This window comes from Phalacrocorax carbo, chromosome 3, assembly GCF_963921805.1.
Source record: "Phalacrocorax carbo chromosome 3, bPhaCar2.1, whole genome shotgun sequence".
Taxonomy (NCBI): Eukaryota; Metazoa; Chordata; class Aves; order Suliformes; family Phalacrocoracidae; genus Phalacrocorax; species Phalacrocorax carbo.
In genome coordinates, this window is record NC_087515.1 from 102,280,266 (window position 1) to 102,303,400 (window position 23,135).

The 23,135-nt window shown below is 40.5% G+C and overlaps 1 protein-coding gene across 1 annotated transcript in view; it reads right to left on the reverse strand.

Moving 5' to 3' along the window:
* GFRAL (GDNF family receptor alpha like) overlaps nt 1–23,103 on the reverse strand; it is a 31,817-nt gene extending 8,714 nt beyond the window's left edge. The window contains exons 1-8 of the mRNA XM_064447886.1: nt 22,963–23,103; nt 19,536–19,670; nt 12,609–12,767; nt 10,662–11,105; nt 9,470–9,526; nt 8,427–8,754; nt 5,083–5,342; nt 1,876–1,971 (exon numbers count right to left, since the gene is read on the reverse strand). Of these exons, the coding sequence (XP_064303956.1) occupies nt 1,876–1,971; nt 5,083–5,342; nt 8,427–8,754; nt 9,470–9,526; nt 10,662–11,105; nt 12,609–12,767; nt 19,536–19,670; nt 22,963–22,984 (1,501 nt within the window). The 5' untranslated portion in view covers nt 22,985–23,103. The remainder of the gene's footprint in view (nt 1–1,875; nt 1,972–5,082; nt 5,343–8,426; nt 8,755–9,469; nt 9,527–10,661; nt 11,106–12,608; nt 12,768–19,535; nt 19,671–22,962) is intronic.
* Between the last annotated feature and the right edge of the window lie 32 nt (nt 23,104–23,135).

The window sequence follows — 23,135 nt, forward strand, 5'->3', positions numbered from 1 at the left end:
TGACATAGGGACGAGGCATCAGCAAATTGTATCTCCTGCTTTCCAAGCAGAGAATAGCCAAGAAGCAAATACCTTCAAATACCTTCACACATGCAAAAGGCCACACTTGACAACTTAACCGTTCTGCCTCTGCACCCTGGGATCCTTCTTGGGATTTGATTTCAGTAAAGATAAATATTTTCTAAAGATGATAACTCCCTTTGCAGTCTGAGTAATGCACATTTACTAGCATATGAATCTAGGATACCAGGTTAGATTTTTGGCAGTGGGATTTGTGAAACAATTTGCAATATGTTTTTTATCATCAGGTAGATATCCTGAATCAGATTCTTGTCCTTGACCAGGCTTCCTATGAGACATTTATAGCTTAGAGAGTTCCCATCTAATGTACATGACAGGTCCAATAGAAGGAATATTTTATTGTATGGTTTAGGCTGGTCAGCATTCTTTTTATTTTTCTAAGGCCATCCAAAATTCTGTTAAGAGTTCAAGGACAGGTTTTTGGAAAGTATTCAGACTTCAGTGGGAGCAGAATTAACTGGGTGCAGTCTGCTTTTTGCAAACATTTATCTGAATCTCTGAGGGAAATGCATAATACATTTTACCCACTGAAACAGTCTGCAGTTAGAAATAGTCACAGAGGTGAAATATCTCACATTTTACATTTTCTCACTTAGAGCAGGATTTCTTGCATTATAACTTGCATTACTAAACCACTATAGTCTTGTTCCAGCTAAAGATTCAGGCTCCCTCTGCAGTTGGCAAAGAGAAGCCAACACTTCCAGCAAAGACAGTCTGAAAAGGGGGGGATTAATCTTCCTCTGAGGGTCCTTGACTTTTTTTTCCTGGCTACACAGAGCACTTGGATGACATGCATGATTCCTAAGTAATTTTAATGCTAAAATTACAGCTAAATGCTTAATTATTCACATATGGGTCTCAGGAATCCCATTCCCATGAATCTATTTTTATACTTCCCAGGTTGCTCACTTCAGCAATGTTAAAGGATGAAGATGACATAAGTCCCTTTATTTTGTACCACATGCAGAGCTTGAATTATTTTTTCACCATTAAAGAAGTTCTGGAAACTAATTTTTCTGGAGTATTGTAATCTGCCCCACACAAGGTAGAATAGGTCATTCTTCTTAGAGTCGATATTTGTGCATTAAGCTCTTTAGTGTTCTCACTCTGCAATTGGGCCCTTCAAAAGGAGATATAAAATTAATATTATTTCAACCATTAGAAATTTTGTATATGAATTCAATATCCTTTAACTTTATGTCACTTAATTGCTTGCTGTAAATGCATGGAAATAAAACCAGATGCAGCTCTTCAGCACATGGGGTATCATGATCCGTAATTGCGTGCCCTTCTGTTGCATGAGAAGGTAAAGTCTGATGGAGTGTAACACAAGCCCCTTCTCAGAGCACTTACTGTGGCTTCCTAATGCTGTTGTTGTAACTACTATGGCACAAAAAGTCAAGAGAGATAAGAGAGAAGTAGGTGTGTAATCAAAGCTAATAATATGTATTACACATTGTGACTACTACTCTCTAATGACTGCACGGAGATTCAGGCTCTGGTGGGCTTAATAGCTTAATTTTCCCCAATTATAATATAGTGATTGTGAGACATCTATTTCAAAACCACTTATCAGAGAAATTGGTTCAGTCTCATTATCTTTATTTTGTGGTTACATAAGCTAAGCCAAACAGGTAGACATTTTTCCACATAATGTTCAATGGGGGAGCAACAGGTAGAGCTCACTTTCCTGAACCCACCCAAGGGATCCCACCTCTAGTCTTCCCTGTCATACATGAGGGAAATTTCAAGAGTACTTCTATTAAAATAATAGAGTGGTTTGCCCAAACTCACCATTAATTGAAGAAGAATGGAGCTGTGCTCTGGAAAGCTTTTCTCCTGGCATTTCTGTATTTACCCAATGAAAAGCCTTCTTAATGGAAATTTGACCTGAATATTGGAAAGAAAATATCCATTCAAAATATTACTTTAAAATAATAATTTAAGTGAATATTGCTATCTGGTGTTTTGTAAAGAGTCACAGAATTTATAAAGGCAGCTATTTAAAAATATTGTTTATTGATACTCAGTGAACACAGTGAATGAGTGAATGACAATTCTTCATTTGACATCTCAGTTAAACCTCCTTGTAGCTTTTTCTTAGGGGGGACAAGCGTGCTTTAAAAATATTCTGTGACTCAAAACAGCTTAAATTCTATTTTCACATAAACTATTTTAGAAATAGGCCCACCAAAAGAATCGGCCTCGCCAAACCAATATAGAAGTGATGAGAAATGGGTAGTAGTTTGAAGCAGTTTCCAAAAGCCAGAGCTTATTCTCCAAATGAATCACTAGACTCTTAAACAAAGGCCTGTCCTTTTAGTGGGCATAATTTCATGATGGCATTTGAAAACAGATATTTTCTGCTGAAATGAAAAATGAAATATTTACCTAAGTAGAATAGTTTACAAAGCAGGAGGCAAAACCATACAAGACTCTGCATGGTCACTCACATGAACTGTAAGCTGAAAAATTTTTATTCCCTAGAGGAATGAAAACAATATGACAAAGGCTCATTTTTGCAGCCTGGAACATTGTCTAAGTAGCAATGGACTAAACCTCCTTGCAATGCATTTTTTCTGTGACATCCAAAAGTACAACTCAGAGTTAAAATATGTTGGGAACTTAACTTTTTACTTTCTGTCACTGGCATTTTTGCTTATTCCTGTTGTGACACTGATCCTACATTGGCACTGATCTGATTGGCACTGTGCTTCTGTCTCGTATAGCAGCAAGAACTCACAGTTCTTGCCTTTTACTGAGTCTGCAGCAAGCTTTAATCCTGAAGCACAGCCCCAAGAGCAAACACTTGTAGCAAGGCAGTGCCATACAAGAGTAGGAAGATGTGATGGGTAAACACTGCTTGGGGGTCTGTTTACACCAGTTCTAGAGGCAAAGATCCCTTTTGCTAGCCCTGGGTATTTGCCTGTTCAGAAAGACTTCAATGTTAAAAATCATGACTACTCCAAGTGTGATAGTTATCCAAAGTTCACACCCAGGCCAGACGAATGAGTTAGCAGAAGGGGTTGGATGAGGTCTGCAACAGAGCACTCACTCCCCCTCTCTGAACTGCCATGCAGATAATGGCATTTAACACTGTGCCTTACAATCAAACCCATAATAATTTCTCTCATCATCGTAGCTGCATTACACCTAGTTATCTAGAAAAAAACAAAAACAAGATTCACAGGACACTGCAAATGGTCTGTAGAGTAGATGCTAATCCTTTACTCAGCCAAAGGCCCTGGATCCCCAAACTGTTTCTGTGTAACTAGCAGGAATTCCGTGCACCACAAGAGAAAGCAAGCTCTTCAATCCCAATTAGGTTAGGGAAGTTTCCATCACAAAAAAAAAACAACAGCAGCAACAACAAGAAAAGCCCCAACCCACCATTTTATCCAGAGACTGCTTCAGGGAATGGCAAAAACTTATGAACAATCATTTGATTATGAAGACGTGAAGGTCATCTTTTTGCTTTGAAGGTAAAGAATAACTAACACAATAATGTGATCACTCTTTTGGACCGCTAAATGCAGCCATAAAGCAAGCAAACGAATAAATAACATTCATCAGCAAAATCACTGCCAGCAGTCTCAAATCTAAGTGTGTTATGGCATCACTTTTCCAGGGTAGTTGTTATGTGATTTTTTAATCTTTCCTCAGAGTCTGCATTTTGGTAGCAATTAACTAAGCTTAAGGACAGTGTTTCAGCAACTTGATTTTAATTTCTGGGTAGACTTTGAGTGATAAGAAAAAAATTACACCTTTATCAGTAGTAACATTTTGGCTGCTAAAACTAAAAAATTAGCTAATTCATTCAGTGAAATGCATGCATGCAATTAATACATGTTTTTAAAAGACAGTCCATCAGATGGAACTATGAAACAGTCATTGCATTTAATTGAAATCTTTAGATATAGTTAAGTCTCCCAAGCTAGGTTGAGAATATATATAATTACATATAGAAAATGACTGCTATAGCGTATGATGCACTTAGCGAGTAGTATATCCTAAGAGGATTTACATAGCAAAAAACTGGTGTCATAGATCAGAGATTTGAGGAGTAGAGGGTACTTTGGTCTTTAATCTGGTCTGTGGACCAGATGCCTGGATGTAGCTGGAGCATTGCAGAGGCAGCAGACGAACCTTCAAGTTCAGTTTCAGGCTGCAGGAGTGCAGGAACCACCCTGCGATGTGGAACTACCCTGTGATGTGACCCAGAGCATGATAAGAGGGGACAAACAGGGGATTTGCTTTGAACACACACTCCTGATTCAGGCTACAACATTAATATTTGCTCCCATATTTCCGTTCATTGCACTAACAATTCTCTCTTAAACAAAGACTAGGGCCAAGAGTCCAAAAGGAAGGACTTTTATATTTAAGAAAAATAACTAGCTGATTTAGCGCATGAAAGGCCTTATTGGTTCTGAGAAAGTACATATATTTCGTTTGAGTTAACCCCGGTGTTTTTACTGAAGGCCAGATCCTGAAGCCTCCATTCACAGCAGCTTTTCCCTTGAGAGGGTCTATTTAAATCATTGAAGTTATTTTCTGTGGAATAAAGTCTGTTTCTAAATCTGTGTAAGCTATGCTAATATTTAGACTCCAAGAAGAAAAGAAAGAAAAAACAACATAATATGTCATATTATTTGTAAAAACAGTGTACCGAAGTACGAGATTAAGTCAACGACAGGAAGGCTTTGGACTTTTCTAATCTGCCTAATAGTACAGACCCCAGATATTATTCTTTCGTTGTTACTCCAGCAAATTCATGTAATGAGACGTAGTCAATTTTATTGATTTACTACTAATATAAAAATTTCCCAAAACAGAAAAAAACACTATATTTGCAATTTGTATTTTTATTTAGATTAAAAAAACCAGATACAAATCTTGCTGAAATCAGTGGTAGCAAAGATATAGTAAAGATTTGGTGTAAGTCAGCATTCTAATAATCTTTAAAAGTAGTTATTCTTTAAAGTTTTATGTGTTACTCACGTAACTCGTTGAAGCAGGATTTGCTGTGAAGCATGTGATGGAAGAGCTTGCACAAAGACTGCTCCACAGGAGGCAAATTCTGACAGGTACACTCCACGCGCAGCACTGTGCCCCAGTTGCTAATGTAGGCTGCTTTGCAATCAGCGTTTGCAGAACAGGGCATGTCATCCTTGATTAAAGTTTCAAGACAAGCTTTATCATTATAGCATTTTTTTGTCACGTGTCTCCAACACTTTGCCCAAAAAGTTGTGTATTTTTTCCTGGTAGAAAAAAAAAAGAATTATACAATGACAGTTTAGAAACCTTGTGATTTCACATAAAGACATTTAAAGATCATCATAAAAAGAAAGTGTATTCCCAAGGTACTTTTAAGCCTTAAAAATCATGATATTCAGTGATAGCTGGCCTAAATTCTGCTCTAATTGGTTTCTTTCTGCACTCATTGGTTGAGTGAAATCTGCAAAATTGTAATTTGAGGAAAAAATTGGTTTTATTGAAAAGGGTTTTTTGAGAAAAAGCAACTGCATTTCTAATCAGCATCTGTGGAGATTTTCCCAGGTTTCAGCAAAAATCAGTGTCCATACCAAGTCTCAGATACTCAGAGAAAAAATCAGATAGAGGAATTAGACCAGTCATCACAGTGAAACCACAGCAGGTGGTTCTAGCTGTTCTAGTGGATCACTTCGTTGAGCAATGTGAAGGAAGAATGAATATTCAACTTATTTCACATAAAATAATCTACACCCAAAGCCAACTCCTCCTCCCCCTGAATGCTAACAAAATACAAAATATGCAAGGCTCAGGAGAAATTAGAAGTAATTCAGTTGACCGTAAAGATAAATTGAAAGTGGAGATAAGCTACGAGAATCATAGAATCATAGAATCGTTAAGGTTGGAAAAGACCCTTAAGATCATCAAGTCCAACCGCTAACCTATCACTGCCAAGTCCACCACTAAACCATATCCTCAAACACCTCGTCTACCCTTCTTTTAAATACCTCCAGGGATGGACACTCAACCACTTCCTCAGGCAGCCTGTTCCAACGCTTGACAACCCTTTCAGTGAAGAAGTTTTTCCTAATATCCAAACTAAACCTCTGCTGGCGCAACCTGAGGCCATTTCCTCTTGTCCTATCGCTTGTTACTTGGGAGAAGAGACCAACACCCACCTCGCTACAGCCTCCTTTCAGGTAGTTGTAGAGAGCAATAAGGTCTCCCCTCAGCCTCCTCTTCTCCAGGCTAAACAACCCCAGCTCCCTCAGCTGCTCCTCGTAACACTTGTTCTCCAGACCCTTCACCAGCTTTGTTGCCCTTCTCTGGACACGCTCCAGCACCTCGATGTCCTTCTTGTAGTGAGGGGCCCAAAACTGAACACAGTACTCGAGGTACAGCCTCACCAGTGCCAAGTACAGGGGCCCGATCACCTCCCTACTCATGCTGGCCACACCATTCCTGATACAAGCCAGGATGCTGTTGGCCTTCTTGGCCACCTGGGCACACTGCCGGCTCATGTTCTGCCGGCTGTCAGCCAACACCCCCAGGTCCTTTTCCTCCGGGCAGGTCTCCAGCCACTCTTCCCCAAGCCTGTAGTGTTGCATGGGGTTGTTTTGACCAAAGTGCAGGACCCGGCACTTAATCACAGAATCACAGAATCACAGGTTGGAAGGGACCTCAGGGATCATCTATTCCAACTTATCCTTGTTGAATCTCATACCGTTGGCTCCTACCCAATGATCCAGCCTGTCCAGGTCCCTCTGTAGGGCCTTCCTGCCCTCCAGCAGATCGACACTTCCACCCAGCTTGGTGTCATCTGCAAACTTACTCAGGGTGCACTCAATCCCCTCATCCAGATCATCAATGAAGATATTGAACAGGACCGGCCCTGTTCAAGAATTAACTTGTTTCCTAGCTCAATAATCTCAAATAATTTCAGTTTATTTGCTCTTAGGATAGAATGAAATTGGCCTTTAATGCACTACATATGACAATAGAAAACACCTATTTAAAGATAACTAAGAAACCTTTAGATATTAACTAGAAACCAATTTATCACTTACATTAAATATTAGGGGATGGTAAACTGCTGCATCTTGTCCATTAATATATTAAAACATTTTTTCCTTAATCATAAAATCAGGCTACTAATTTACTGTTGATATTGTGTAGCTGTTACAAACAAGTCACATGGAAAAGCATGGACTGTTACAATACTGGCTAGGACATTATTGTAAATGTTTTCATCACATAAGCAAAGGTTTCAAAGCAGGTGCCACCTCTGTGCTAATGGAATTATTTTTATGCACCTCCTGATTTATAGATATGGGTAGCCATAATTTGCAGACTAATTTTGCTATTTATATCCACTTATTGTCAGTGCCAGGAAACATTAATGTTCCCAAAATAATAGGTAATTCAGCAAGTCTCCATTATGATATTACATGTCTGTGCACATGCACGGACATACATTTGTAGCCCAGTTCTTCTTGACATAAAAAGGGGCAATTCCCACTGACGTCAATCTGAATACGCTGCACAGAACTGAAAGCATCTCTTAGCCTCCTGGTTTGTTAATTTGAACACAACTTTGAGGTAAAATTCAGGTCTAATCCACAAGAGAACTGGTGACTACACTGAAAACCAATGTGGCCCAACTGACCATCCACAAATGGTGGCAATTAAGTAAAACTATAAATATGAGCTAATCCTGTTGGTTTTGGTTTTTTTTTTTTTTTCAAAAAATAAAATTAAATCTGAAAACTGTGTTATTCTTCATGAGTTTGGTGGTCTGTGTGAGTCTCAGGGCAGCTTTTTTCAAGTATCAGTACGCTTGAGATTAAAAGAATAAGACAAAAGTTTTCTGAATGGGCCAAGTTGGTGGTTTGGCCGTTGGGTACAAAGGGTCAGTTTCTGCAGTGGAAGAGGTAATTACTTTAACCAAGCAAACTTTGTCCCGTCTGCTGCACAATCTGTGCAAACTGCTAGAGGGCAAAGGTGCAGGCTGGCAGGCGTTATCTGAAGAAAGTGGTAATGAAAATATGCAATGGCACAGTTTGTCCAGCAGAAATAGAGTTGAATCATGAAAGAGATGGAAGCAAAACCCACACTAGATTCCAGACCTTTCTGAAAATTAATCTTTTCAGTTTACTTGTGGAATTACTTGCAGAATGTCCACAGCTGATGCAGACATCTGTGAAGATGTCAAACACAGGTGACAATATACCTTAGATATGGTGCAGAAAAAAATTTGGCTATAGATGAGATATGTGGCATATATATAAAAATTATTTGATCAAATCCTTATTCACAGACACATTACTAGGCCAAACCTTTCTGCTACTATTTACCTGCACAATTCATTCTCTTCACACATGTGGATTACATTCAGGCACGACGGGGTTGGAACTGCAGTAACTGCACAGGGCTCGCCATGGAGAAGTTCTTTGGCCCTATGGCAGGATTCATCAGGCTGGATACAATCACAAAATGTCATCATTTGTGCAACTTGAAAAGGCATGTTTTGATAAAAGAACCTTATGGCTGCTTGACATTCTTCCATGTTGCACTTCTTATTTACTGAGCAAACCTTAAGGTACAGGGACAGCTGTTTGTTACATACTTCATCTTCAACACACTCCTTGTTCACATCCAAACAGGTTCTGTTTGCTGTGTATGCTAAAAAGAATAACAGTTTTTAAAATGAAATAATAAGAAAACCTTTCTCAAGTGATGACTGGAAGTCATCCTGCCTGCAACGTTCTCGTAAGAAACAAATTTGACTCCACAAAACTCTGATCCAGCTCTTCCAGCACTGCCTCTTCTAAGCCCATTATGTGATCTTCATACTTCTCCCTTCCACTGCTTGGCCCTCATAAGCAACCCTCCTGCAAGTTTCTGCCCCTGACAGATAAATAAGCGAAAAGAAAGTGAAAACTGGCAAGATGGAATTTTCTTCATGGTATGTAAGAGTTTCTGGAAGTTAGTGGCTAGTGGATACCTGAAACTGCTGAAATCACCAGCATGGAGTCCTATGCTAGGCTACGTAATAAATAATGGAGAATATAAACGGCATTTCTGTGCTTTTAAAGCTGGTTTAAGTATTTCTAGCTTATGCTATAAACCTTCCAAAAATATCTAAATAATAATGACTTTAAAATGTTTATGGGATAAGATTTGCCTCTGTAAATGTAACAGGATGAGGATTGTTACTTGACATTTTTTGATTCTTATCTACCCAGTACCTTAACTGAAAATATGGTGGTTCTATTGACTCCCTGCTCTTCAGTAATTTGAATGAAAAGTATTCATTTTAATCTTGAGATGCATTGTACACTATCTGAAAATAGAGCTAAAACCAGTTATTAGGATTCATAAGTAAATTCAGACTTACCTTGTTTGGAGAGAGCAGATAAAGTCCATTGTAATTTTGTTTCTGTACTAATACTGTCTAGAGCAAAAAGATATGGATACAGGCATAAGTGATAAATTATATCTTAGCCTAGTTTTTTAACTTTAAAGTATTGGCTGTATTGCTGGCATAGTGCCAGTAGTAAAAATAAACAAGAATGAAACAAATTAGCTTGATCAAATAGGACCTGTCAGCTTTGTAACAAACTCTAAAATCACTGTTACATATATTCATAATTTTTTGGGGTGAAAGCACAGTTTACTTGGGGGGTAGTGGTTTACAGTTGGCTGAACATGAGGCAGCAGTGTGCCCAGGTGGCCAAGAAGGCCAACAGCATCCTGGCTTGTATCAAGAATAGTGTGGCCAGCAGGAGCAGGGAGGTGATCGGGCCCCTGTACTCGGCACTGGTGAGGCCGCACCTCGAGTACTGTGTTCAGTTTTGGGCCCCTCACTACAAGAAGGACATTGAGGTGCTGGAGCGTGTCCAGAGAAGGGCAACAAAGCTGGTGAAGGGTCTAGAAATCAAGTGTTATGAGGAGCGGCTGAGGGAGCTGGGGTTGTTTAGCCTGGAGAAGAGGAGGCTGAGGGGAGACCTTATTGCTCTCTACAACTACCTGAAGGGAGGTTGTAGTGGGGCTGGGGTCAGTCTCTTCTCCCAAGTAACAAGCGATAGGACAAGAGGAAATGGCCTCAGGTTGCGCCAGCAGAGGTTTAGTTTGGATATTAGGAAAAACTTCTTCACTGAAAGGGTTGTCAAGCGTTGGAACAGGCTGCCTGAGGAAGTGGTTGAGTGTTCATCCCTGGAAGTATTTAAAAGCCGAGTAGACGAGGTGATTAGGGACATGGTTTAGTGGTGGACTTGGCAGTGATAGGTTAGCGGTTGGTCTTGATGATCTTAAGGGTCTTTTCCAACCTATATGGTTCTATGATAATATTGTTTCTAGTTACAGTGTAATACTAAAAGGGACTGATTTGGATTAGGTGGTATCAAATTAACACATCTGCACTCAGGCTATCATTTTTCTATCAGATTATTCATTTGCTTATAAATAAGCCTGTTAAAACTACCCTGTTTCCAATGCTAAACTTCAAATGATTAAGAAACCCTTTTTCACAGACTTGCGCACACTACTGTTATGTATGAAAGCATTCAGACTGCTGGAACACCACTAACCTGTGTCGGTGTCCTGATTTTTCTCATCATCAACATCATCATCATTGTCGTCATCATGATCATCATCATTTTCACTACCTGCTGAAGCTTGGCTCTCTTGAGAGTATTGTAAGCAAGGGTTGTTAAATATTCCTTTCCATATTTTAATGCATTTCATCTGAAGTGGTTCTGAGCACTTGCACTCTCCCAGAACTGTTTTCCTCAGTTCTTTCCATGCTGACAAACACTCCTGGTTGACCGGTGGGAGCCTGCATTTTGCTGCATCCACCTGGCATGCTCGCTGGAAGCTCTTATACACAAAAAAGCAGTAAGGGTCCTCTCGACAGCGTTGTTTTGCAATACTGCAGTCATTCTCTAATTCTTCTGGATGTCTTTGGTCTTTGGGGTTTCTGTGTTGCCTAAAACTCAGTTCAATGTCTGATCTTGAGGTAGTTTCTAGATATTCTGTACAAATAGGTACAAACAGAGAGAGAAATCAAATGGACGATGGAGCACAATCACTGGTCAGCTCAAAACAAACTCAGGAAAAGTATAATTGTCTTATAACAAAATGAACGAAACAGCCCTAGTTTCATTCTGAGCTGTATGTAAGTACATAATAAATTCAGTCTTGCAGACTAATTAATCTTCATGCGTACTGTGTCCTGGTAGCTGTATAATACAGTCTACTTGAACAATTCAGCTGCCAGCTGTAACACAAGAAACCCTCATTAAAATTACTGTATAAAGGGATTCATCCATAATTTTAACCACCTACAGATTAGACATATCATGGTTTATCATCTTAATTCAATGCATAATTTGTAAAGAGAGAATGGCAATTCCAGAAGTTGGTTCATTCATTACCTAAAATAGTCATTTAAGAAAGACAAGGAGAATTACTCCTGAAAGTATCTACCAACAACATAAGCTATCATCTGTAGGTAAAACCAATACCAGAGTAACCGCATCCAAACTTTTTGCTATACTGGTGAGATATGTCATCTCCACCAGCAAAAAATATAAAATTACTTCCTTTTGCTAGGAGCAAAAGCAACTGTTCCAATGACGTCAACATCAGATTTTAGATGCCTACTGTTCTTGTTTGGGGCAAGGAGTAACAGATCAGGATGCTATTACTTCCACTGAAATAAAGCTATATATTCTGCTACTATATGATGCATGCTGATGGATGCCAGCAGGGAGTGATGGATCAAGGCTGGGAATCAGCCTTGGGGCTCACTTTCCAGACTCTCATTCACTTGCTGATTTTACCTCTCTTATGCCATCTTTGCTAATCATTACTCCAGGAGACATTGGATCAGAAACTGCAAGCCTTTCATGCACCAAGTAATTGTCAATTATAGAAATAGGTTTTCTGAAGGGAAAAGAGTTCTGAGGATAATAAAAAATCTAAAGGAGCTGGGCCCATGGATTACAATGGGATTTTTAAAAGTACTTTATATGCTAAGTACAGCTTTATGAAGGCAGTAACTGTTTCCTAAATCCAGTAACCTCTCCCAGACGTAGTGAAGATGCTCCTGTAACACAATGTGACACATCTGCACAGCCGTGCACCCCCATTCACCAACTCTCCCATTCACAAGGTGGCTGGATGTGGCTCTATATGTAACATAGATCCAGTGGCACTCAAGCCTCCTTGGGCAACAAGTGGACCTCACACGTAGTATTTTCACTCTCACTTTCCATTGGACTGAGCAAGAGCTTTAAGAACCATTTGAATGTCTCACATGCCTTTTATGGGTTTTGTTTATTTTAAAGCCAATACGGCATTGCTTTCATATGCACATTGGTGTGTGAATATCATAGAAAAGACAAAACTAATTTTTTGGGGGTAATTATCAGATTTGAGAAATATGCAAAGAGGCTTGAGTCCAGTTAAAATGAAGGTTACAAAATTATACATTTCTTTTTGCTCTTCCTAATTCAATCTCTAGATTTAATTACCTTTATCAATGCTGCATTGTTTCCCAAGCAAAGTCGTGATGCTACAGAGATCATCTGTTGTGCAGACACAGTTTTTAAATTCTGGGTATTCGTCAGCCAGGACCTGGATGATTCTATTACATCCAATAGCATCTTCTGCCTTGCATCTATTACCTAGAACTTACCATTAAAATTATAATGTTGTTAATGTTTATGAACGCTTAAGGGATATGGTTACATAAAACAATTCAATTGAAGCACAAAAATAATATGTTTTGCCAAGAGAAGATGGTTTGAACTTAGTTTTGTTTGAAAACCTGTCATAATTTACAAATTTTAAATAATATTCAGAGTGATATAATAAAGTTATGGGTATGATATTGCCTTCTTTTATTCAATCTGCCCCATTGCCAGAACATCTGTTTCTGTTCTCATTTCCAAAGTACATAAAACCTTAAACTCATACTTTATATTCTAGGTGGATGAGGTACAGAGACCAGTCTAAAAATGTGCACAGGAGTCAAGGGGCACATCCTGAACTGACAACTGAAACACCCAACTTGGTCCTGTATAGAAATGACGTGCCTGGTACAGGGGTGGGAATTCTCAGTGCAGGCCAAGGCACTGCCGTGTAACGGAGTAAGAGAGGGGACGTGGGAGGGCAGGTGCAGTCCTCTGATAATGACGATGCTAACCCCCTGCTGATGGATGTCATCTCTGGTTCAGATTGCTTACTCACATGAGGATGGTATGAGCCTACAGATGCCTGGCCCTTTGGATATGCCCTTGGACTGCTCCCCTATAGAACTACTTCACTGCCTACGTTTGGCAATGACAAAAAATTTATAGTAGTCCAAGAATATTGATTTTTAATTTTTTATAATAAAAATAAGAGAGAGGTTAACACAAAAAAAATGCAGAAACCTTAGCTTGCCAATCCAGTTGCCAGCTTGTGTGTGCTCATGGACTCAATGACAAAGACACTCACAAAGGCTGTCAGATCATATTTTCCTTGTATGTGGAGCAAAAATAAGGAGCATGTACTATTTTGTGGTACAAAGATAAATCAGTCAACCCTCTACTTTATAGACTAAGGGTTTTTATATTATTTCATTACTTATCATTGCTTAAGGAGGATACAAGTTACTTAAGAATGTTACGTAAGAAGCAGTTTAAAACCATTTAAGAAAGTTTTATTTTGTGAAAGCCATGGTCTGCCTTGTCCAAACAGGTACACAGGACCTCAAACCAGCACATTTCCTCTCTTTGCTTCATGGATATTAAGTGTCTCACAATATGTAGCATAAGGAGTATGTGGTTCACAAGATCCAGGCTGGTCATGGGGCAACAGGAGGATCGGTTATTATCTACTAAGCACCCATGCTATTGTCTCTGCCCTGTCAACGGTGATGTCTGGCTTCCTGCCTCACTGCTTCCCTGGTGACTAGCGTGGAGCAGCAGAGCTCTAGTAAAACTGCAAAGCTAGCAGCCATGTGTCACCACCGCCATGGACAAGTTATAATGTGATTAGAGCTTTAATGTCGTTTATATGTTGTTGACACAAATAGCAGCAGAAGGCGGTCTAGGCAAAGGCCTGAAAGAGGAAACAGTGCATTTTGCCTGTGCCTGAAGGAATGAGTATCAGCTATTCCAGAGTGCATGTCCTCATCTTGCTAACCCAAAATCCTTTTTCAAACAGTGTCTGCATTGCCCTTTCTCTGGTTGCTGTTGCTGACTAAGAAAGGTTTGGGGATGTGTTAAAATGTGCACTGCTACAGGGGGATGTTGCAGTCCAGCAAGAGTTACAGTTCCCAGCCTCTGCTCCCACTTCATCTCTTGTATCCGAAAAGGGGGATTGTCTGTATCTCCCCAACCCCATCTCCAACTTGCCTTCTACATTTTTAGAAGTAGAGCATGACCTTGACCCTTAGCCTTCATATTTCTTCATATTTCTTTCTTTTCCCAGTAGCCAAAGAGCTCAGGAGATCTACAACTGAAGGTTGTAGACAGAGGACACTCCCTGACCATAAAGATAGGGTGAAAAGTATGTGGTGACATGGGAACTATGGAGGCCCACGGAGATGGGTAAGTGGATATTCTACACTGTATTTTTACAAGTGAAGTATAATAAAAGAATTTCAGGACACAAGTTCAGGAGGACAAACTCCAGGGGTAGAAAAAGAGCAACAGAGATCAGGAGGGGCTTGTGTAAAAATTAGCTAATTTACAAAATTTATGACTGTTGTCTTCAAGGTCCTCAGGACATTTCAAGCATGGAGGTGAATAGAGGTAGGAGAATAAGAAACACAAATCCCAGTATATTTTATGCAGCACCTCAACCTCACTTAGCTCATCTGTCTTCATGACACTAACAAGTTGTGTTTAGGAGTCAGGTGGAGGGGCTGTGTTCAGAGCGGCCTTACACGCAGTGAACACACTGCACTGAATCACAGCAGCTATCAACCATGGGGTGAGAGGCGGGTTCTGGGGCTGTGAACATACAAAGGGCGTAGACAGAATCAGGAAGCACATCAGATTTATGGGGTTCCCTTGCCTGGCCTCTTGAAAGCTGTGTAGAAATAACCTATTATCAGTATTGGTCTGTTTATACACTATGTTGATTCAGCTGTGATGAACAGCAGAAAATATTTTATTGCTGGTTTTCAATTATTGTTGCTTTACCATTGATTAGTTCTAGGCAATATATTTTACCTTATACATGTGATTCCAAGGCATTTACAAAAAAATGCTCTCTGACCTAATGCTTGGCAGCCGTTATGCATAATTTGATTTCTTTATATGTACATAATTTATGTAAATGGGACCACAGACAGAAGCATGGCAGAGTAGAAGCTGACACTTCCAGGGTGATAAGCTCTGTTCTTGCACAGTCACGTCAGTGGGAATTGCATCTGAACGCTGCGGAGGAAAGTACCAGGTACTGGGTGGTGTGGGCAGTGCTGGGCTCCTGAGGACAAGACAGACATGGGCATACTGGGGTGGCTTCTGCGAAGTGCCACAGATGTGATTAATGGACTGGCGTGTCTGTCCTATGAGGAGAGGGGATGAGAGCTGGGATTGCTTAGCCTGGAGGAGAGAAGGCACAAGGGCGTACCAATACACATATCCATGTGTATAAATACCTGGTGGGAGAGGAGTGAATAAGGCAAGGACAGACTCCTCAGTGGCATGCAGTGACAAGACAACAGGTACAAATTGAAGTAAAGAAATTCCATTCAAAAGTCAGAAATAACCTTTTTAATTTGAGGGTGATCTAAAAGTGGAAGAGGTTGCCCAGAGGGGTTTTGTTACCTCCATCATTGGAGATATTAAAAATCCAACTAGACACAGTTCTGGAAGACACCCTGTAGTTGACCCTGACTGAGCAGGGGGGTTGGACTAGATCTCCAGGGATCCCTTCCAACCTCAGTCATCCTGTTTCTCTAAGAAAAATAAAATCTGACTTCCAAATCTAATCCAAAATGTAATTCCTTAATATTTGAGCAATCTAAGATTATTTTTCTTTTGAACCCAGGTGTTTCCAGTCTGAGAAATTAAGAAAATATATACTAATGGTTAAATCAGAGGTCAGAAACTTCAAATCTTTTTTATCAGTGAACTGTAAGAAGAAAACACAGTAAAACCTTCATTCTGCAGTGATGAAACATTTCTGACATTTTCAAAGTGAAAAGTTTTGATTCCATCAAAATTAAATATTTCAGTATTTTCCATCCTGATCTGGAAAGTGACTCCAACATTTTCACACACAAACACACACATACACCCGCCCCTTATTTTTTTTTGTCAGTGTAACTTGGCACAGAAAAGGAAGTGAAAGACGGAGTGGACTCAGAGGACTATGAACTGAGTTGCTGAAAGTGCTGCTGTAGTAGTAGGGGAGCAGTGATAGACAGTTTGTCAGAGAAAGGAGTAACTTAGGCAGCCATCTGGAGACTACCCCCAGACCTGCTCTGAAGAACAAAAGATGGAGATCCTGATAATGCACACATTTAACTTGGAGGGTACAGCCTGAGGGACTGAGTTTTTGAACTCATGCAGCACAGTAGGAGCATAATTATCATTGTAATTAGGTTTTTCATAAAGAAACTAGCAAAAGAAATATTTGCCCCGTTGCCTGTTCCCTCCAACTAACATGCTACTTCTCAGCACTGAAGGGCCTTTTCCAGTCGTACAGCTTATCCATTAAATTTTCAGTCTTTCATATGTGGAGTACTTTTGACAGATAGTATAATGTTATTCTTATTAATAATGCTGCTGGTAGATTTTCTGTCGCTGTTTCTGTGGGCTCTCAGAGAGGTACCATCAGCTGTCTGACTGTGGTTTTACACCCTCTGGGGTCATGGCACCTAATAACCACATTTAGAATAATTTGTCCTAGACCCAATGTAATATCTGAGTGCCCTACAATGCTGAAGAGTCCTTGCCAAAGGCTATTATCCTAAGGAAATATACAGATGCAAAAACAAACAAGCAATCACAAGAAGAGTGTATTTGCAGAAGGTTTTTCTGGCCCAGTTACAAATACCATTAATGTCAGCGAATAAGCACGTAGGACAATAAGTGAGGGAAATGGCATATTATGGAACAACTAACAAATCCAAAGGGGAGACCACAGAAGTCATCGTGCTGGCCCGCTTCATCTGGTTGCAGGGTATAATGAAGAATAGGCTACAGTACAAACCGTGATCTTTATGGCAAGTTATCTTGGTGCTAAGGCCTTCGTGAATGATGTGAGAGAAGCAAATTCAACAACTTCTGATTTGGGGAAAAGATTTGGTTCCGGAGATCTCATCTTTAGGTCACTGTCCTAAGCGTGAAAGTACTGCATATCTCAATACTTTTTTTTCAAAGAGACACCATATCTTTTGAAACTGTTCCACTTCACATAAAATATTTAAAAACTCAGTAGAACATGAGCTGAAACCCAGTTCCTTTAGGGGCTGTTGTAACCATTAGGTTATCATGTATTTTTCATTTACTCTGTCTGTTCTTAAAAGTACTCAGCCATTCCATGCAAAGTAGGTACGTATCTGGAATAGGACGCACTAAGAAGGACCCCCAGAGAATTTTCTGCTCTAATTATTTTAAATACTGCCCTGTGACTTGGGACACTTGGGTTCAAATCCCTACAATGAATCAGACAGAGGCATTCAGGTAGCTTACAAGGTGAATGTTCTAGCAATGAGCTATTGACTATGAAGTCAGATAGCATCTTCTGCTGCCTGGCATCCCACACAGACCAAATGTGAGACCAGGTCCTGACATCAGGACAGACAGAGGGACATTCATTTTATCAACTCTGCTGCAGCTGAGGCTCAGAACAGATTATGGCATCAGGACATGGTGGGTTTTGTTCAAATAACATCAATATAAGGAGAAGGGAGGTTTCCATAGAGATATAGATACCTCTGATTCCCAGTGATGGAGAACCTGCCTTATGGAATTAAGTTGCTAGAAATGGCAGTTTGTACCTAAATACCTTGGCTGCATTTATGAACAAGGCAGGGCTTGCCCATTTAGGACCAAGGCATGAGCTAGGCTAATGACAAGTGGCTGTGTTTATACTGCTGCGCTTTTGCATTGTACCCTGTCTGGACTGAGGCAGCTGGACTGCGAACATAGTGTGGGGCTGGAGTCACTCCCAAAAGGCAGTTTTGTGCAGCCAGCATGGGCATAAGACAGTTTAGTTGTATGGATACATGCTGCCCCATGACAGTTGAACACAGGGCCAGAAACTCAGGGCCCATTTTATTTGCCAATATTGATGTAGCCTTGGCAGATCAAGGCCCTTGACATTTATAAGTCAACAAAGGTGTAATTACTAGCTTGATCAAATGACACTACCACACTGTACTGACACTTTTCTTCTCCCTTCGATATTCACAGCATGCGGCAAGTGAACACTAAACTTTAACAGCAAGGTCTTGGAGGGATTTAAAGAGAGAGAGATATGGTGACTGATACCCAAGAGTTGTTCAGGAAGATAATAGGCCTTTGGAGAAAGGAACATTTTCATCTCAACGACAAGAGAGATCAGGATGAGTTTCCGGACAAACTTGCAATACCTGGTCTTCCCCCACCTAAAACATACTTTACTTGGAAATGATGCACCAAGCATTGGAAGTGCAATAGAGACAGAGATTGATCTTCTACTTTCATTTATGCGAGAAGCTATTTAACAGTTCAAGAAGGCTTAGTCACATTGTAACCTGCACTTTATCGTACTATCACTCTTTGCAAGTGAATCACTCTGATGTGTAGGTACTATTCACCAAAAAAATAGTGTGCCTCCCTACAACAGAACTTCCTTTGAGGCGTGCTTTATTTGTTTTGTTTCTTATTCTGCTACAATATTTGAAAATTGCTCTAACTACCTTATTGTTTTGGGTATTGCGTGAGATCATAGATCACAGAATCATAAAATGGTTTGGGTTGGAAGGGACTTTAAACATCATCTAGTTCCAAAGTTCCAAACCCCTGCCATGAGTAGGAACACCTTCCACTAGATCGGGTTGCTTAAAGCCTCATCCAACCTGACCTTGAACACTTCCAGGGTGGGGGCAGATCAACTCCTCCAAATTATGGAAAGCAAAGTTGGAACTTTTTTCCAGCTGCATGCTGGCTTTGCTTAACAGGATCCCACAGAGCAGTGGGTTGAATGCTGAACTGAGACTTCGTGAGTTGGTTCAGACTCTGACTTTCGTCATAGTCCAGAAATTTCATTTATCACCTTACTGAAGTGAAAGTACGGCTCTTACTGAAAATAGTATTGGCTGCTGCCAAGGATTTCAGAACTTGACTGTCTTCTGCCATCATTTTCGCTTTGAAATCTGACTTCATTCAGTTACCACAGCAATATTGTGATAAAATATGGATATGCAACCATTCAGCAATTCAAAAAAAAGCTGTGTACACCATAAAGAGTACCTGAAATATTGCAGACATCTTCAACAATAGTCCAGACACTCTCACATCCATTTGCAGCATTTATACATTGCTCCCTCAAGTGCAGACAGTCAGTAGTCTGGGCAGTAGATATATTTGTGAAGTACATGAACAACACTGTAAAAACAGAATATAATGAGTATTTAATACAACAGATATTGTATTGAGGTTTTTTCATTTACACTTAGATTATAACAATATAATTTACTGTAGTTTATCTCTAGATTAAAAATGTCTACCAAGTTACTTTTTACTAGAATAAAATTTTTCTGTTTCACAACTGGAAAAATAAAATTAAATTTTAAATTTTCAAAGTTGCAGTGGGGCATATTTTGTATTGTTTTTACCCCAGTATTGTAACATCAACCATAGCTATATATGACATCAGTTCATAGATATATAGAAATGAGTGCAGTTCTGAGAACTATATTAAATTGTAGAAAGGAAGACAGGATAAAATTCAGAGGAAACAGCATTTTATTTGGATGGCAATTTCATTGAGCTAAAGACTACACAGAAATTCCTATGAATAGACCATGTGAAAAAGATTTGACAGCTACACAACTGTTAGATAATAAATGAGATTTTATTTCATAGTACAGTACTTGTCATCATCTTTGTTTTATTTCACTGATGCATCATTCTTGAAAGCAACCCCAACATTTGTGCTTTTACCTGCTTCCCTGAGTGCACTGAACCTAAAGGCCATGTTAATTGTGTAAAAAAGTTCTGAAACCGAAGACTGATATGGAAGTTTCAAGGTAAAGAATTTTAAATCAGCACCACCTCCCGCTTACTAGCAGAAAATTAAATTGCTTTGCTAAGAAAAGGCAAATTAGTTGGGGTTTAGCTCTTTCATCAACATTCCCATGGTAACACAACCTTTAATTTGCAACCATGTGTCTTAATTAAGTTTCAGACACTGATTTTAGGCCTTATCAAACTAGCTGCTGAACACCTGGTGGGAATGTTTTCCTTAGGTATTGAAGGTCACAGCATCTCCCAGACCAAGTCTCCTTTTTTCCCTTATGTTCAGGCAAGTTCCTATGGAATTTGAGGAATTTCCAGCACTGTTTAAATCCTTAAAAATCACCTCTAAGAGGCATGAAATATTCCCTCAGGACTTTCCCAGACCCTGTTCAGAGAAATGAAGTGTTTCCAAGGCTATATTTGAGAAATAAGAAATGAAATATTCGATATCGCTCTTAAAAATCTTCAAGAGCCACTGCTGTGTAGAGGTGATGCCAACCCTTCTGGAGATAATATGTACCTGTGATATAATACCGCTGCCGAAGGGGATACTTTCCGGACACATGTTGATAAAGTTGAAGCAACATCTAATACTTTATAACTGACAGGTGCAATAGCATCTAATGCGCCTCAGAGACATAGAAGAGGCCACATGTGCTTACCACAAGAAGATGAAGGAAGCCGGTGCTAATCCTTTCCCATTTGTGCATATTCCTGCCAGTTCTCAGGTCTATGCAGGTCTGATAGTGAGATCAATGATTTCCAGCCTGAAACATTCTTTTAGGCTGCTTCTGTCAGTCAGCCTGGGAGACTGAGCGATAGAAATGGCTTCTGTCCCTTGACATTGAGGAATGTGCAGCTGGCCCATCCAAAGGGACAATTTTGGCTCATTTTGACAACATTTTAGTCCTGGGAGTGTCTCCAAAAGTTCTCTTGAATTGTGAAATTAATCAGTATTTATTCAGATGACAGAGAAAAAAAGGTTGTCATATATATTACAGGTGAAAATGACTGTGTATATAAGACAACGCAAAATTACAACCCAGCAACTTTTAAAGAAAGTGTATTTTGCTGGATGACCATTTACGTATTTTGTACGTCCTAACATGACAGAAGATTTATGCATCTGATTAGGATCCACAGCACAAAGACTCTGTGCTGTCTCCCTCCTGTTAAGACAGCTTTTCAGAACCAGTGGCTGAAAATGAAAAGTCAGAGTAAGACTGATTAAACAGCCAATTAGCAGCTCCTTCTCCTTTGTAAGGATTATTTCAGGGTGTGTTTAATTCAAACCCACCTGGAAACTGTGCCCACAGAAAGAGGGAGATGCTTTTGCAAAATAAAGAGGTGAGCGGCATAATCTATGATTGAAGCTAATTCAATCTAAGAAAGGGCTTCTCCAGATCTCATGACATACTATGGATGGGTCTTTTTTTTTCCTCAGCGGTACACAGGGGCATACTGTGGCAGGCCTACATGAAACAAGCTGGCCTATATAATTTTAGAATCCAGTGCACTGTAGCTTATACAGCTGCTTAAATTGGTAGCTGCTACTTTAATAATTCACTTTAGTTATTGACTCTAGTGTTTGGAGTACTCAGTGACTGTTTTCTACTCAGAAGAGTTCAGGTCATCTAAGAGTTAGTTTGCAGCTTAAACTTTTAGAGGGATCCATTTTGATATGCAGATACATAAATTTAGTTTTCTACAGGTGTCTGTGTTTTGGTACAGGTGTCTATTGATTCACTGGGTAGGTGGAAAATTCCCTGTTCTGAAGAATTTGGTGTCTAAAGTGAAAAGGGGGGGAAAGAAGAGGAAATTTTAGCACCTTCATTTTGCAGATTGGGAACTGAGGAACAGAGGAATTACATTGTCTCTCCCAAGATTGCAGAATCGTTATCTGGCAGATAATAATGAATAATGGGAAACCAAGCTGTGGTTTCTATGCAACTGCAAGAGCAGCAAGATAGCTGGCTCCAAAGGAGAATTGCAAACTATAGTTGAATATAGTTTGAATATAGTTGAAAGGTGGTAAAGGACAAGTTCATTCTAACAACACATGGGACAGAACTACCTGCAGAATGTTTTTACAGTGGAATATGAGTTAGAGTAGTGGGATGTTAAAGAGAAAAGCAGCATGTATACAATATGTAGAGAGGGGAAAAGGAGAGTAAAAGAAGTTAAAATATACTTGTTGCAATATATTCTCTTCTGTACCAGTTCTGTTGATTTTCCCTTTTTCTACGTTCAGACGCAAAGGGAAATGTCAATAGCCCTCTCTGCGTAGCACTGCCAGCGCTGAACGCTTTCCACTTAGCAAACAAGCGGCTGTTTATTTAGACAAGGCGTCCCGCTTGTGGGGCTCCTCGTTGGTTCAACTCCTTACCGGTGCTGGAGCTGCCACCCTGCCTTACCTCCCGCTTCGGAGACGCTACCCGGAGCCGGGCCGACGTCGTCTGCGACAAGCCGCAGGGCCTGGACCTCGCAGGCTGGTGCGAACCCCCGGCAGGTACCTGCTCGCCCCCGCCTTGGGGGTCCACGGGAGAAGGAGCAAGGGGAGGGAGCTGTAAGGGGAACCAGCCGAGAGGGGAGGCCGGGTCCTGCGAGGGTCCTGGCGAGGCTGGGGGCTGCCTCCCTCCCCGCCTCCCGCCGCACTTACCGAGGCAGAGGAGCGCGGCCATGGCCGGCCGCTGGCGGCTGCAGCTCCGCGCCGAGCGGGTCGCGCCGGGCGGCAGGTGCCGGTGCGGGGCCGCCCCTTCAGCACCCGCCGCGGGGACAGCGCCCCGCCCGCCCCGGCCCCGCCCCCTGCTCCGCCCCGCCCCGCCCCTCCCG